Source organism: Oncorhynchus mykiss, chromosome 12 (genome assembly GCF_013265735.2).
Source record: "Oncorhynchus mykiss isolate Arlee chromosome 12, USDA_OmykA_1.1, whole genome shotgun sequence".
Lineage (NCBI taxonomy): Eukaryota > Metazoa > Chordata > Actinopteri > Salmoniformes > Salmonidae > Oncorhynchus > Oncorhynchus mykiss.
Window position 1 is genome coordinate 86638516 of NC_048576.1, and position 17859 is coordinate 86656374.

The following is a 17859-nucleotide window of genomic DNA, read 5'->3' on the forward strand; positions in this document are numbered from 1 at the left end:
GGTGTGTTCTCTCTCTTCATGTTAACTCACCCACTACCATGACGTTGATGTGTTTGTGTGGGTGTGTTCTCTCTCTCCATGTTAACTCACCCACTACCATGATGTTGATCTGTTTGTGTGGGTGTGTTCTCTCTCTTCATGTTAACTCACCCACTACCATGATGTTGATCTGTTTGTGTGGGTGTGCTCTCTCTCTTCATGTTAACTCACCCACTACCATGATGTTGATCTGTTTGTGTGTTCTCTCTCTCCATGTTAACTCCCCCACTACCATGATGTTGATCTGTTTGTGTGGGTGTGTTCTCTCTCTTCATGTTAACTCACCCACTACCATGATGTTGATCTGTTTGTGTGGGTGTGCTCTCTCTCTTCATGTTAACTCACCCACTACCATGATGTTGATCTGTTTGTGTGGGTGTGTTCTCTCTCTTCATGTTAACTCACCCACTACCATGATGTTGATCTGTTTGTGTGGGTGTGCTCTCTCTCTTCATGTTAACTCACCCACTACCATGATGTTGATCTGTTTGTGTGGGTGTGCTCTCTCTCTTCATGTTAACTCACCCACTACCATGATGTTGATCTGTTTGTGTGGGTGTGTTCTCTCTCCATGTTAACTCACCCACTACCATGATGTTGATGTGTTTGTGTGGGTGTGTTCTCTCTCTTCATGTTAACTCACCCACTACCATGACGTTGATGTGTTTGTGTGGGTGTGTTCTCTCTCTCCATGTTAACTCACCCACTACCATGATGTTGATCTGTTTGTGTGGGTGTGTTCTCTCTCCATGTTAACTCACCCACTACCATGATGTTGATCTGTTTGTGTGGGTGTGTTCTCTCTCCATGTTAACTCACCCACTACCATGATGTTGATCTGTTTGTGTGTTCTCTCTCCATGTTAACTCACCCACTACCATGATGTTGATCTGTTTGTGTGGGTGTTTTCTCTCTCTTCATGTTAACTCACCCACTACCATGATGTTGATCTGTTTGTGTGGGTGTGTTCTCTCTTCATGTTAACTCACCCACTACCATGATGTTGATCTGTTTGTGTGGGTGTGTTCTCTCTCTTCATGTTAACTCACCCACTACCATGATGTTGATCTGTTTGTGTGGGTGTGTTCTCTCTCTTCATGTTAACTCACCCACTACCATGATGTTGATCTGTTTGTGTGGGTGTGTTCTCTCTCTTCATGTTAACTCACCCACTACCATGATGTTGATCTGTTTGTGTGGGTGTGTTCTCTCTCCATGTTAACTCACCCACTACCATGATGTTGATCTGTTTGTGTGGGTGTGTTCTCTCTCTTCATGTTAACTCACCCACTACCATGATGTTGATCTGTTTGTGTGGGTGTGCTCTCTCTCTTCATGTTAACTCACCCACTACCATGATGTTGATCTGTTTGTGTGGGTGTGTTCTCTCTCTTCATGTTAACTCACCCACTACCATGATGTTGAGCTCGAAGCCCTGTTTCATGGCCTTCCTCCGCATCTGTTCCAGGATGGCATCGATGCCCACATAGCTGAAGTCCCCCATGCCAGGACCTGGCACAGTCTTCTCCACCTGGCACGCTGCGGGCACCGCCGGGGTCGGCATCATCATCTCGGGCACAGCCACCTCAGACATGGCTCTACTGCTGTAGCTGGTAGTGACCTCTGACTCTGAGGAGAGAGGGAGAGAGAAATACATGTCAGTACAAGTGGATAAACCATTTATTTCCTCTCGTGTGATCATGTATCTTTGAAATATACTGGACACATTACATGAGCTTCCTACTGTGAAATAAAGAAAATAATTTAAAGTAGCAAGATAACAAAAACCTGACACATTCAAGTAACCAACTTATACAGTTAGTATGCTACACTAAACATATAGCAGAACCATATTGCTGTGTCATCAGAAACAAGTGAAGGAGTTGGAAGGATGGTTTTCTACACAGCTGTGAGGAGCTAGTTACTAGCTAGACATAACTTAGCTAGACCCGGGCTAGAGCCACACACTAGTCTGAACAAACCGTGTTTGTTCAACCGTGTTTCAGCACCACCCGGGGCCTTCTGCAGTACTGAACCAACAGTGTTTCAGCACCACCCGGGGCCTTCTGCAGTACTGAACCAACTGTGTTTCAGCACCACCCGGGGCCTTCTGCAGTACTGAACCAACTGTGTTTCAGCACCACCCAGAGCCTTCTGAAGTACTGAACCAACCGTGTTTCAGCACCACCCGGGGCCTTCTGCAGTACTGAACCAACAGTGTTTCAGCACCACCCAGAGCCTTCTGAAGTACTGAACCAACCGTGTTTCAGCACCACCCGGGGCCTTCTGCAGTACTGAACCAACAGTGTTTCAGCACCACCCGGGGCCTTCTGAAGTACTGAACCAACCGTGTTTCAGCACCACCTGGGGCCTTCTGCAGTACTGAACCAACAGTGTTTCAGCACCACCCGGGGCCTTCTGCAGTACTGAACCAACCGTGTTTCAGCACCACCTGGGGCCTTCTGCAGTACTGAACCAACAGTGTTTCAGCACCACCCGGGGCCTTCTGCAGTACTGAACCAACTGTGTTTCAGCACCACCCGGGGCCTTCTGCAGTACTGAACCAACTGTGTTTCAGCACCACCCGGGGCCTTCTGAAGTACTGAACCAACTGTGTTTCAGCACCACCTGGGGCCTTCTGCAGTACTGAACCAACAGTGTTTCAGCACCACCCGGGGCCTTCTGAAGTACTGAACCAACTGTGTTTCAGCACCACCCGGGGCCTTCTGAAGTACTGAACCAACTGTGTTTCAGCACCACCCGGGGCCTTCTGCAGTACTGAACCAACAGTGTTTCAGCACCACCCGGGGCCTTCTGAAGTACTGAACCAACTGTGTTTCAGCACCACCCAGAGCCTTCTGAAGTACTGAACCAACCGTGTTTCAGCACCACCCAGAGCCTTCTGCAGTCACACACTTACTCAACAGTCATATTGAAGTAAACAGTCTCTACTGAGGGTTAGATACACAGTACATGTTTGTCTGACCACCGCAGGACTCATATACATTCATAGAATAATATTCTGTATATTTTCTGAGTTACAGGAGGACCCCCTTGCAGATTCTAACTCAAGTTAACTATGTATGCTGGGTGGTGTCTGATCACCAGGCATATTGTTTAATATGGTGTGTCCTGCTGATGATGAGAGAGTGAAAACCTGAAACCTGACCTACTCACAACTCTGGAATCAACAGTGCTATTAAGGATGACTGACAAACACACACACACACACACACACACACACACACGAGGAGGACAGTCAGATCCTCGCTTGGAGCCACAGGGGCAGGCTGCCAAGAATTTTACAGCCATCAAGATTCCATCCCCCCTCCCTCCAGCTAGTTACAACTCCGATAACAACAACACTGAAGAGAGAAACTCAGGAAAATCCCAGAGTTCACTGTAAAGACTACTACACCAGGTTCTGGTAGGAAGATAATATGCTGGTATATCTTGTTCACAGAACACTTGATACCAGTCTGTTTTCAAAAGAAAAGTCTTGTGAATTGAGTATGATGTCAAAGTAAATGTTTCTATAGAAACGGGCAGAGTTAGAGACACACCTAGCCTATAGGGAACTAGCTCCGACTGGCCTCCACACCACTTCCCCATCCTGGTCCAGACACCAGTCACCCTCTCCTCTAGTAGTTTCCACTGCAACAGGTACAGAATAATACTGATCAACATGTCACTATTGTAACTTCCAATACCTGGCTCTACCCTGTGCTTACTGTTCTTGACTGGCGTATAGGAGGGTGGTTGGTCATAGATAGATCTGGTGACCAGAATGTTTGTGCTTCAAAAACCCTTGAATGAGTAGGTGTCCAGACTTTTGACTGGTACTATATATCCAGCTAACCTCACATGCCAGTCACGTACTGTAAACAGAGTTACTTACAAAAGGCTCTGACTGATGTAAAAGACTCATTGAGTGAGGTGAAGTGCAATGGCTCATCTCCATGGTTACAGAGACAAGACGATGCAGTGTCCATCCCAAATAGAGTCACTGCTCAGCCCTTTCCCTTAGCATCAGGGGACACTGCAGAACCCCTTTGGAGAGGATGGGGCATAACTATCTGACCATGGTACAGAACTGCTATGATGAGTGTTACAACAGGCTCTGCAAGGTGAGGAGTGAAGGATCATGGTTAACAAGGTGACAGTGTCTCGACCCTCCCTTCGTTAAATAAGAGTCACAGATTGTCTCTTTTTCCTTCCCTCTTCAGGGGACACTGCAGCACCCCTTTGGGAGGATGGGCCATACATGTGTAACGGATGTGAAACAGCTAGCTAGTTAGCGGTGGTCCGCGCTAAATAGCGTTTCAATCGGTGACGTCACTTGCTCTGAGACCTTGAAGTAGTGGTTCCCCTTGCTCTGCAAGGGCCGCGGCTTTTGTGGAGTGATGGGTAACGATGCTTCGTGGGTGACTGTTGTTGATGTGTGCAGAGGGTCCCTGGTTCGCGCTCGGGTATGGGCGAGGGGACGGTCTAAAGTTATACTGTTACACATGTACCTGTCTGTTCCCTCTACAGGGAGCCAGAGAGCTGGGTACGTCTTGGCTGTGTTTGGGCCTGTTTAACAAGAAGTAAATAGAAACACACACTAATCTCCCATTCCTGGTTGTTAAGAAACGTCTAGTTTCGAGGGTTTAGAGGGTGACACTATAGGAACGATGCAGGGATTAGGGCTGGGACGATACCAGTATCACGATTCAAAGGATTCTAACAACCCTAGCTTTGTACGTTGACAGCTCATGAACCCGATGACACTAGGTACACTACTACAACACTACCAACCAACAGCACATACAAGAGGGCCAGACAACCTTTCTGTCTGACTACACTGCTAAAACGTTGTGCAACTTTGTGAAGTAAATGTAGCCTTTGTTTAACCACGATCAAATCCCTAGAGGTTAAAACCCCTCTTCAAGGAGACCTGGAAATGAAGTAAACGAACTCTAAAAACTCGATAGCAGGGGTATTCAACTCTTACCCTATGATGTCCGGGGCCTGCTGGTTTTCTGTTCTACCTGATAATTAAATGCACATACCTGGTGTCCCAGGTCTAAATCAGTCCCTGGTTAGAGGGGAACAAAAAGCAGTGAAACAAACTGGCTTCGAGGTCCAGAGTTGAGTTTGAGGGCTCTACAGTATGTCAGCCCAAAGTGCATAACATGGAACTGATTGGATGTCGTTATTATTATTCAGGGATGCCTTGACCTGCTGTGCTGCGCCGAAACATAGGTGTCTGAGTGCTTTTTGGAAAATGACCCTATAAATCTGAAATGACCCTTGACCCTTTCATTAGTTAGAACGTCTGGTTGGCCATTTCACCTAAACAGCTGGGAGACATTAGCAGCACATTATCACACGGGGACAGGGAGAGAAGGACCAGTTAACCAGACAAGAAAAGCAGAGGAATGGATGAGGGTTGTGTGTGTCTCAACTTTACAAACATGTAATTCATTGAGTATGGTTCCAGTCGGTTTCCCAGAATGTGGACAACATCCACATTATCACTGTGTTTGCTAGCTGACAACAAAACCACCTTCAGGATAAAACCAAACCTAATAAGCCACAAACTGTCAGCCAAGCAGATTGTAGATATGAGTCCAAGTGAAGATGATCCTGTTTCATCTCTACCTCTCTAATTCTAAAATGGTTATGAACAGTCTATGTAGTTATAAAGCATTATGCATGGCACATGAAGCTTTATGTGATTGTAATGCATTATAAACAGGGTATTCGTAGGGAGAGTTATCAATGTTTCAGAGTAGAACAGATGTCAGTTGAATAGTAACAGTCAGCAGCAATCAGTGGGACCATAAGGTTCAGTGTGGAGGCAATATGTTGTCATGGATGGATCCCTCTAATGATCATTTCCTGGAATTGAGTGGATTACATTACATAGGCTACATCCCTCTTTAGAATGGGATGTGCAGTCTTTCGGATGGCAGTCTTTCGGATGGCAGTCTTTCGGACGGCAGTCTTTCGGACGGCAGTCTTTCGGATGGCAGTCTTTCGGATGGCAGTCTTTCGGATGGCAGTCTTTCGGACGGCAGTCTTTCGGACGGCAGTCTTTCGGACGGCAGTCTTTCGGACGGCAGTCTTTCAGACGGTAGTCTTTCGGATGGCAGTCTTTCGGATGGCAGTCTTTCGGATGGCAGTCTTTCGGATGGCAGTCTTTCGGATGGCAGTCTTTCGGATGGCAGTCTTTCGGATGGCAGTCTGTCCCGAGTGGCGCAGCAGTCTAAGGCATTGTGTCTCAGTGCTAGAGGAGTCACTACAGACACTCTGGTTCAAATCCAGGTTGTATCACAACCGGCCGTGATTGTGAATCCCATAGGGCGGCGCACAATTGGACCAGCGTCGTCCGGGTTTGGCCGGTGTAGGCCATCATTGTAAATAAGAATTTGTTCTTAACTGACTTGCCGAGATAAAGTTTTTTTTAAATAAAAGAAAAAATGTTAAACAGATGGCCTGACTCACTGTGGTTATTAAAGATCTCATGGCACTGCAAAGAGAAGAGGACATGTCATTAAAATGACTTTATTTAGGTGACACTCATTGTAAGAGTAAGGGTGTTAAGCCTGATGTCATGGCTACATTCCCAACCTGGCCCTCATCATTTATCATGGAAAGGGGGATACCTAGTCAGTTGTACAACTGAATGCCTTCAACTGAAATGTGTCTTCTCCATTTATGGGCATCTAATCATCCCAGATTCCAACTCCAGTGGGCTCTCCTATCCCTTAAAACTCTTCAACCAGGTTGTTGCTGTGAAGGGGTGTGTCAACCTAAAATTAAATAGAGATTTCCTTCATTTCGATATGAAATTAGCATGAAAAATGCATTTCGTAAGAATCCACAGAAAAATGCTTTTAAAATTCCCACAAAAAAATAAAAATACTTTTCCAGATTTACTGGAATTGTTGTGCTCCTGGTTTCAATTATGGCCCATAAAGAATGTTGTTTTGTCTGTCATAGCAGAGTATGCAGTTCCTTTGCTCTGTAAATAAAGACAGAAGTCCCAATACCAGAGAGAGGAGAGGAATAGACAGGAGAAGAGCGGAGAGGGGAATAGATGTGATTTACTCTCTCCATGCATAGCTTGGGGCATTCCCACTTAACAGCCAGCTAACTACAAACAGGCCCTAAATATATTCCCAAAAAGTGTGTTATGCCCCCCCGCAGGCCAGATCCATATGTTTGACACCTGTCCTACACCGTCTATAATCTAGCCCTGCATCTACTGCACATTGTGTCTTCAGGAGGGAGAACATGTTGTAAAACAGGAAATAACTACATTACCTAAACTAGTCCAATTGGTGCAAACACTAATTATTTCAGTTTTTAAACCCAATGTGATATGTTCACCATTTGTCAGATGATGTTAATCAAAAGGTTAGGGCTGCGGTTAGTTGATATGTTGACAGTTAGTTGAACATCAACAAACCATCTATTTGGGACTACGTAAATGAAGTGCTGACTATGCAAATTAAGTTATATGGTTATGACATCATTCCTCCCCTAACTGATATGACATGGGGGGAGGAGGGGGGGGGTACTCATAAAAAGTGTACTGAGTGTACTTTTTCTCCACATTCCGAGACCCATGAGAGAGAGAACAAGAGAAAGAAAGAGGGATCCATAAAGAGGGCAGAAGATAGTTCGCCTGTCGTCTACAGCTTTATGGTAATAGCCAGAGTGAGTAGCCATCTCTCAGTCTACATGTTCACAATGACATTTTGTCCATAAGCTCCTTTCTAAAGCATATTGAATACACTACTCCAAACTATTATTAATCAAGAAATCAGAAAACAGACTTCCTCTAACAGTCGAAAGTCCAACTAGTTGTGACCGAGTCCTGGTTTCATTCTTCCTATGAATTTCTCAGGTCAAGAACCTGGGAGGAAAGAGAGGAAAGAGGGGAAGAGATGACAATGCATGTGAAGAATAAAAGAAAGCCTGGCATCATCAACACTGCATATGAGCCATCAGATCCTGGGACAGAGAAGCCATTGTCAGGTACAGTGCACACATGATGAGTCACCGTCATATGACAGAGGCTGACACAGCAGTACGGAGGCCAGCCAGTAAGACCAGGCATTACTCTGCATTATGGTACAAATACCCCCTAGCCAGACCCAAAGAGAAGCCCCAAAATGAACCGGGGAAGTGTTGTGCTTATATGCGGGTGTGTTTGTGTAGCCAAGCCCGTTTCCCAGGGTCCTCTCCATTTCTGGTCTCCTGAGAATGTGGCCTACGACCCCACAGGGCTGTGAAAGCAGATGTTGTCACCTGATGCTGGGGATATGTACTGCTGTGTGTGTAGAGTTGTTTACCAAACACATCTGTATGCCCAAAACACGACACAATCTCAGACACTCATTTAAAAATGTATGGACAATAAAGACATAAAACGACGAAGAGAGCATGTTCTAACACCAACATATTTTCAAGGTGTAATCGTCTTCAGATTGTAACAATGTGCATCGACCTGATAAAACCTACATCAAAACATGTAACTTGACAAACGGCACCCCATACCTACCACAGACTCCCAGTGATAGAGTCAGAGTGTTTCAGAGGAATGTTAGACAGACAGAGGGGTTGAGGGGTTCATTCAGTCATGCTGCAGTGCTGTTATCTGTCTCATTATCTGACCCGTCACTGTTTCTGACAGAAAACAGACAACGCAACGACCCCTAACTGCCTACACAACACAGGGACATTATCTACCTGTGTAACATAAACACACATAAACACACATCGACGCAGAGTCAGGTCAGATATGCAGCATAGTCTGGTGAAAGTATGCATAGGACCATTTCCTCATTATGTTGAGCAGGATCTTTTTACACCAACTGTAGATTCCTCCTGCGACACCACCTCTTAGCCTGTTCCCAGATCAGTCTGTGCTGTGTAGCTAACTACTATGGCCATTGTCATGCCAATCATGTTTGACTATGGGAGTTAGCAAGACAGCTTCAAATGGAAGTGAAAGAGTCCACTTCAAAATTAAAATCTTTACATTTTCAGTTAAGACGCGTCTTTAGCCCGAACCTACACAATTGTAACCTGCCTGACTCTTTACCATTCTGTTTCTGCCTTTTCTGCCTAGTTACCATTCTGTTTCCACGTAGTTACCATTCTGTTTCTGCCTTTTCTGCCTAGTTACCATTCTGTTTCTGCCTCAGTCATTATTAGACTAATGTTAATTGTAACAAGGTCCATCTAATGATATTATCTATGAGCCTTTTTCAGAGAAGCTAAGAGAACGAGCCATTAGCCAGCAGCATTAACTGTGTTGACTGTGTTAACAACCCTCCAGACAAACTTCAATGCCATACAACTCTCCTTCCGTGGCCTCCAACTGCTCTTAAATGCAGGGAAAACTAAATGCATGATCTTCTACCGATCGCTGCCCGCACCCGCTCGCCCGTCCAGCATCACTACTCTGGACGGCTCTGACTTAGAATACGTGGACAACTACAAATACCTAGGTGTCTGGTTAACCTGTAAACTCTCCTTCCAGACTCACATTAAGCATCTCCTATCGTAAATTAAATCTAGAATTGGCTTCCTATTTCACAACAAAGCATCCTTCACTCATGCTGCCAAACATACCCTCGTAGAACTGACCATCCTACCGATCCTCGACTTCGGTGATGTCATCTATAAAATAGCCTCCAACACTCTACTCAACAAACTGGATGCAGTCTACCACAGTGCCATCCGTTTTGACACCAAAGCCCCATATACTACCCACCATTGCAACCTGTACGCTCTCGTTGGCTGGCCCTCGCTTCATACTCGTCGCCAAATCCACTGGCTACAGGTCATCTACAAGTCTCTGCTAGGTAAAGCCCCGCCTTATTTCAGCTCACTGGTCACCATAGCAGCACCCACTCGTAGCACACGCTCCAGCAGGAATATCTCACTGGTCACCCCCAAAGCCAATTCCTCCTTTGGTCGTCTTTCCTTCCAGTTCTCTGCTGCCAATGACTGGAACGAACTGCACAAAACTCTGAAGTTGGAGACTTATATCTCCCTCACTAGCTTTAAGCACCAGTTGTCAGAGCAGCTCACAGATCACTGCACCTGTACATAGCCCATCTGTAAACAGCCCATCTATCTACCTACCTAATCCTCATACAGTATTCATTTATTTATCTTGCTCCTTTGCACCCCAGTATCTCTATTTGCACATTCATCTTCTGCACATCTACCATTCCAGTGTTTAATTGCTATATTGTAATTATTTCGCCACCATGGCCTATTTATTGCCTTAACTCCCTTATTTGACCTCATTTGCACTCACTGTATATAGACTTTATGTTTTATTTTTTCGACTGTATTATTGACTATATGTTTTATTTATTCCATGTGTAACTCTGTGTTGTTGTATGTGTAGAATTGCTATGCTTTATCTTGGCCAGGTCACAGTTGCAAATGAGAACTTGTTCTCAACTAGCCTACCTGGTTAAATAAAGGTGAAAAAAATAAAAATAATTAGCAGTAGCCTATTACAGGTCATGCTATTGCCGGTTGTTTGTTTTGCTGAGGTCATAGTGTATCAGTGTGGAATTGTTCTCTGACAGCTAGTGTTGGGGCGCAGGGTTCCAGAATCTGACCTTTGACTGACCTCTCTGCCCGAGTCACTGGTACGACTACAGAGAGAAATAACCTCGGGGAGAGAATTAGGGAGAGGACTGCTTTCAACAGAGTTGTGCTAAAACACCTTAGCAACCCAAATCATGCAGCTTGGTGTATTATGACACACTACCTCTGGACTGGACTTTAATTTCCATCACTGATCAACACATGTTCTCATGGCTCTCTTGTCCCTCAGCAGACATATGGTGAGCAATATGTTTGGAACACGCAATCATAATTGAATCGCAATATATACTGAATGGAGAGAATCGGAATACATACTGAATGGAGAGAATCGGAATACATACTGAATGGAGAGAATCGGAATACATACTGAATGGAGAGAATCGCAATATATACTGAATGGAGAGAATCGGAATACATACTGAATGGAGAGAATCGGAATACATACTGAATGGAGAGAATCGGAATACATACTGAATGGAGAGAATCGGAATACATACTGAATGGAGAGAATCGGAATACATACTGAATGGAGAGAATCGGAATACATACTGAAAGGAGAGAATCGGAATACATACTGAATGGAGAGAATCAGAATACATACTGAATGGAGAGAATCAGAATACATACTGAATGGAGAGAATCAGAATACATACTGAATGGAGAGAATCGGAATACATACTGAATGGAGAGAATCAGAATACATACTGAATGGAGAGAATCGCAATACATACTGAATGGAGAGAATCGCAATACATACTGAATGGAGAGAATCGCAATACATACTGAATGGAGAGAATCGGAATACATACTGAATGGAGAGAATCAGAATACATACTGAATGGAGAGAATCAGAATACATACTGAATGGAGAGAATCAGAATACATACTGAATGGAGAGAATCAGAATACATATTGTACTGGCACATAAGTTTCATGATAATATTGTATGGTGAGGTCCCTGGCAATTCCCAGCCCTAGTATGTGTTATGGAGGTGATGTCAACGGTGAATAAATAAGGCTTCAGACAGATGTCATCTAGATGTCATCTAGATGTGTTACATGGATCTCATGACAGTCTGGTCAGAGTAAAGTGATACTGGGAAGATGTCAATACCAGTCAAAGTGACGTTGGTGCTACATGTCTACAGACACTCAGTCTCTCAGTGTGAGGACCTCTACACATCCACTGTGCTGTCGATCATTCCTTTAATACAGTGGGCCCTAGTCAACACACACACACATACAGCAGATCATCATTCCTTTAATACAGTGGGCCCTAGTCAACACACACACACAGCAGTTCATCATTCCATCAGCACAGTGATCAACAGTAGACCCCAATCTATCCATCACTGCAGACAGAAAGAGATGACCAACCCCTCAACTCTCCCTAAACCTGCTATTCTGCACCCCTCCTTAATCCGCATCAAGTCCCTTCTACCCCTCCTTATACACACACATATATCCCAGAAGTACTAGAGCTGGGAGAGAGACACAAATCCATATCACGCTACATTTACTGAATTATTCCGATAATGCTAAATTCATAACAATGTGCATCAGTTACTTGTTTATATTGGCCTTTAAACTACTACTATTTTTAAATGTTGTCCGGTTAGAAATCGCCCATATTTGTTGACATAATTCATTTCAAAACTTCACATTCCTCTTGTAAAGGCTATTTATAGCTGTAAAATGCCCTCGATAAATGGTTGGTTGGGTCGGTACCAGTAATGTTAGTTGCATCGTCCTTGCTCTATGAAATACACACCAGTCTGCACCCCTTCCCTTCTTCCTTCCTAGACCCACTGTCCTTCACTGGAACTAAAACCACAGACCTCATTATCTCATACATACCATTTCAGAACTAAAACCACAGACCTCATCATCTCACACATACCATTTCAGAACTAAAACCACAGACCTCATTATCTCATACATACCATTTCAGAACTAAAACCACAGACCTCATCTCACACATACCATTTCAGAACTAAAACCACAGACCTCATCTCACACATACCATTTCAGAACTAAAACCACTGACCTCATTATCTCATACATACCATTTCAGAACTAAAACCACAGACCTCATTATCTCATACATACCATTTCAGAACTAAAACCACTGACCTCATTATCTCATACATACCATTTCAGAACTAAAACCACAGACCTCATTATCTCACACATACCATTTCAGAACTAAAACCACAGACCTCATCTCACACATACCATTTCAGAACTAAAACCACTGACCTCATTATCTCATACATACCATTTCAGAACTAAAACCACAGACCTCATCTCACACATACCATTTCAGAACTAAAACCACAGACCTCATTATCTCATACATACCATTTCAGAACTAAAACCACAGACCTCATTATCTCATACATACCATTTCAGAACTAAAACCACAGACCTCATCTCACACATACCATTTCAGAACTAAAACCACTGACCTCATTATCTCATACATACCATTTCAGAACTAAAACCACAGACCTTATTATCTCATACATACCATTTCAGAACTAAAACCACAGACCTCATCATCTCATACATACCATTTCAGAACTAAAACCACAGACCTCATCTCACACATACCATTTCAGAACTAAAACCACAGACCTCATTATCTCATACATACCATTTCATAACTAAAACCACAGACCTCATCATCTCATACATACCATTTCAGAACTAAAACCACAGACCTCATCTCACACATACCATTTCAGAACTAAAACCACTGACCTCATTATCTCATACATACCATTTCAGAACTAAAACCACAGACCTCATCATCTCATACATACCATTTCAGAACTAAAACCACTGACCTCATTATCTCATACATACCATTTCAGAACTAAAACCACAGACCTCATCATCTCATACATACCATTTCAGAACTAAAACCACAGACCTCATTATCTCATACATACCATTTCAGAACTAAAACCACAGACCTCATTATCTCATACATACCATTTCAGAACTAAAACCACAGACCTCATTATCTCATACATACCATTTCAGAACTAAAACCACAGACCTCATCATCTCATACATACCATTTCAGAACTAAAACCACTGACCTCATACATACCATTTCAGGAGACAAGGACATACATTACATGGCTACATGTCATACTCTACCCGTCATAATGGTATGTAAACGCATGACCAAGGAGAAGTGAAGAAATAATATGTAATAGTAGATAATAGTAGACCCACTTAACGGATGACTACAGACAGAACCATACCTCTGGGGATCTAACACTCACACGAGAATGCAGAGGTAATGACGACCTTTCCGGCATCACATCAGCAGCTGTTGAAGAGCCAAGGTGTCTGTTCTCGCCTTGCAATGCACCAGAGCCCCTAACTGTCCAGAAAACAGAGCTCCTTTGAACTAGTGTGTGTGTGAATCAGATCTGACTGACTCAAAAGGTGAAGAGCGGTTGCGTTATTCTGTTTATTTTTAACTGTCTGATATCAGTGAGCTATGCCTATGTAAAATAGCTGGGGTCAAACATATTTAAACAAAACATAGGTTGAGGGAAGCCATTGTCAGAGCAGTGCCATAGTTCTGCTTTTACTGTGACAGCCAATAAGAACAGCAATATGCAATCAAAGAAGAGAGAGAGGATGAAAGAGATAGAGTCATCCATCTCCACCTTCCAGACACATCACTCCATCATTTTAACTACAGGGACTACTTTTCATTTTGAACAGGCGGCTGGAGACGACTTCACAGCAGGTCTCACACCCTATACTAAAAGTATCTGCCTCTTTCCACATGTTTCCACGTCTGGAAATCCCTCCATGTACTATACTGCACTGCCTCTCTCCATGTTCTGTACCTGGTCTGTATGCAATACAGCAATGTCATGGATCAATGTCCAGCACTACACAGCCCCATGTGTGGATCATGTCGTTAGAGACAAGATGGAACGAGGGGAAAGGAGAGCTGAAATTAACCAGAGCAGAAACAGAGGAACATAATGAAACATGGCAGCAGCAGAGAAGCAGTGGTTTATGCAAACAGCCCCTCACCTCCCAGGGTTGATTACAGGGCCCTGGAGCTGCAGACGCCATGTTAGAGACACACACAAAATTCATATCCCCGAACCCCCCCCACATCCCTCCACTCTGTGCTCCCCTGCTCCGCCCCCAAACCCCCAAGAGCTCAGAACAACAGAGAAAAACTAGAGGATGAACCAATGCCGGGTTTCGGGAGTACAGTACAACAGAGAAACTTCACAAAAAGCCTATTCCCCTCTACAGTCATACCTCAGTACATCTGAGTGGAACTTTCTATCAAGACAAACAAATACACACTAACATAAACACAGAAAGAGGCACACTCACACACAGTAGTGGTGCTCCGCGGCAGCAGAGTAAAGAGCGAGCTAGTACTGTACCACAGACAAACAGGAAACTAGAAGAGACGAAGGGAGAAAAACAAAAGCAGAGAAAAAGAGAGGGGAGAACAAGGAAACCACACACACAGTACACACTGCGAGGGAGGCAGAACCGCAAACTCACCGTGTGTGTTGTCCCGTGCTGAAGAGCAGCCCCCTAGTGAGAGCCAGTCCAGTCACCGAGGAACCCCACGGCCCCTCCCACCTCACCCTGTCATGTGACACTGGACCACAGGCATGCCACACCCCCCTCTCACTCACACCACCCTCCCCTCAACATGAAACGTCTTCAGAGAGGATAAACGCTTCTCATGCTTCCCATCTGAAACAGTTGGGAATAGTTTGTGCATACAGTATCAGTCAAAAAACACACCTACTCATTCAAGGGTTTTTATTTATTTGTTTCTATTTTCTACATTGTAGAATAGTGAAGACATCAAAACTATGAAATAATGAAAATAAAGAAAAACCCTTGAATGAGTAGGTCTGTCCAAACTTTTGACTGGTACTGTATATTATGACGACATTTTTCTGCTGTTCGTGCACACAATATTATCTCGAGGCAAGCTGAAGGCCGTGAGCCGAAATCTACGCACATTCGTCGGTTATTGGTCAACAGTAGGGATTCTTCAATTAAGTGTTTGTTGTCATTCAACGCTAGACGACTCGTTTTCATGTTTAAAAAAATTAACTTCAAATATGGCACCAAACATTTTAGTTAGATGTACAAATACGCAACAAAAATCTAAATCTTAGATTCATTCTGACCATTTTGAGGAAGTGTATACTGGCTACGGCATCTCAAGATGGACAAACAGTACTATTGCCACTTTTTTCTTGTTTGTTTTTCAAGCAAAGTTATTTTAAGGGAGTATGAGAGCACACTCATTCTTAAGGCTTCCACATGCTTTGGTTCGGCTGGCGCTTAGCCATTTGTGTGTGTGTGTGTGTGTGTGTGTGTGTGTGTGTGTGTGTGTGTGTGTGTGTGTGTATAGACACACCGTCCCTGCTTCTCTACCCCTCATCCTTCCCCCTAGCCTCTGGCCACAGGTTTGAGAGAAGCCAGCCTGTCCACCCCCCTGGTCCTCCTGTCTGTCCCTGATTTACAACCCTCCAATGACCTGCTCCAGCCCTTTGTTCCTGGAATTCAGAGGATCCCAATCATTTCACAACACATACCAGAAGACTAGCGGGCCCAAATAAACATGATGACACGTGTTTACTTGCTATTGTGGGAGCTACAGCCAACAATGGATGAGGAGGATTGAGAAGTAGGTTAAATATTTAGTAATGTAACTGTGTAGCAGGTTGATGTGTTGCAACACTGTGTCCATACCGAGAAAGGGATAACATCTTGTCATTCTTTTTGACCACAATTTGACCACCATAGCCCCATCGCTCAGCTTTATGGCATTGACAAACCACTCAGTGGGGCTGCTGTTCGGCTAAAACAAACATTCAGGAGTATGGCTTTAATCCTTGATCATTAAAGATTAAAGGAGATTTTCTCCCTTTAAATCCCAGTTCTACAGTGGTTCTAGTTTCTACTGCAGTGGGTCTAGTTTCTCCTGCAGTGGTTCTAGTTTCTACTGCTGTGGGTCTAGTTTCTCCTGCAGTGGTTCTAGTTTCTACTGCAGTGGTTCTAGTTTCTACTGCAGTGGGTCTAGTTTCTACTGCAGTGGTTCTAGTTTCTACTGCAGTGGTTCTAGTTTCTACTGCAGTGGTTCTAGTTTCTACTGCAGTGGTTCTAGTTTCTACTGTGGTTCTAGTTTCTACGGGGGTTCTAGTTTCTACTGCAGTGGTTCTAGTTTCTACTGCAGTGGTTCTAGTTTCTACTGCAGTGGTTCTAGTTTCTACTGCGGTTCTAGTTTCTACGGGGGTTCTAGTTTCTACTGCAGTGGTGTACATACTGCTCCAGGGAGAGGTATGTCTCAGTAGGTTCTAGTTTCTACTGCAGTGGTGTACATACTGCTCCAGGGAGAGGTATGTCTCAGTAGGTTCTAGTTTGTACTGCAGTGGTGTACATACTGCTCCAGGGAGAGGTATGTCTCAGTAGGTTCTAGTTTCTACTGCAGTGGTGTACATACAGATCCAGGGAGAGGTATGTCTCAGTAGGTTCTAGTTTCTAATGCAGTGGTGTACATACTGCTCCAGGGAGAGGTATGTCTCAGTAGGTTCTAGTTTCTACTGCAGTGGTGAACATACTGCTCCAGGGAGAGGTATGTCTCAGTAGGTTCTAGTTTCTACTGCAGTGGTGTACATACTGCTCCAGGGAGAGGTATGTCTCAGTAGGTTCTAGTTTCTACTGCAGTGGTGTACATACAGATCCAGGGAGAGGTATGTCTCAGTAGGTTCTAGTTTCTACTGCAGTGGTGTACATACTGCTCCAGGGAGAGGTATGTCTCAGTAGGTTCTAGTTTCTACTGCAGTGGTGTACATACTGCTCCAGGGATAGGTATGTCTCAGTAGGTTCTAGTTTCTACTGCAGTGGTGTACATACTGCTCCAGGGAGAGGTATGTCTCAGTAGGTTCTAGTTTCTACTGCAGTGGTGAACATACTGCTCCAGGGAGAGGTATGTCTCAGTAGGTTCTAGTTTCTACTGCAGTGGTGTACATACTGCTCCAGGGAGAGGTATGTCTCAGTAGGTTCTAGTTTCTACTGCAGTGGTGTACATACTGCTCCAGGGAGAGGTATGTCTCAGTAGGTTCTAGTTTCTACTGCAGTGGTGAACATACTGCTCCAGGGAGAGGTATGTCT

The 17859-nt window shown here is 44.2% G+C and overlaps 1 protein-coding gene across 7 annotated transcripts in view; it reads right to left on the reverse strand.

Annotated features, from left to right (window-relative positions):
* Positions 1-17859, reverse strand: part of LOC110516610 (septin-9) — a 162462-nt gene that overhangs the window by 30641 nt on the left and 113962 nt on the right. For 5 of the 7 annotated variants that reach the window (XM_036938953.1, XM_036938956.1, XM_036938955.1 and 2 more), the window contains one exon: positions 1447-1668. In XM_036938953.1, coding sequence (XP_036794848.1) covers positions 1447-1668 — 222 coding nt within the window. Of the gene's footprint in view, positions 1-1446; positions 1669-15048; positions 15183-15225; positions 15305-17859 lie in introns of those variants that run through there. The other 2 variants (XM_036938957.1, XM_036938958.1) reach the window with 2 other exon arrangements.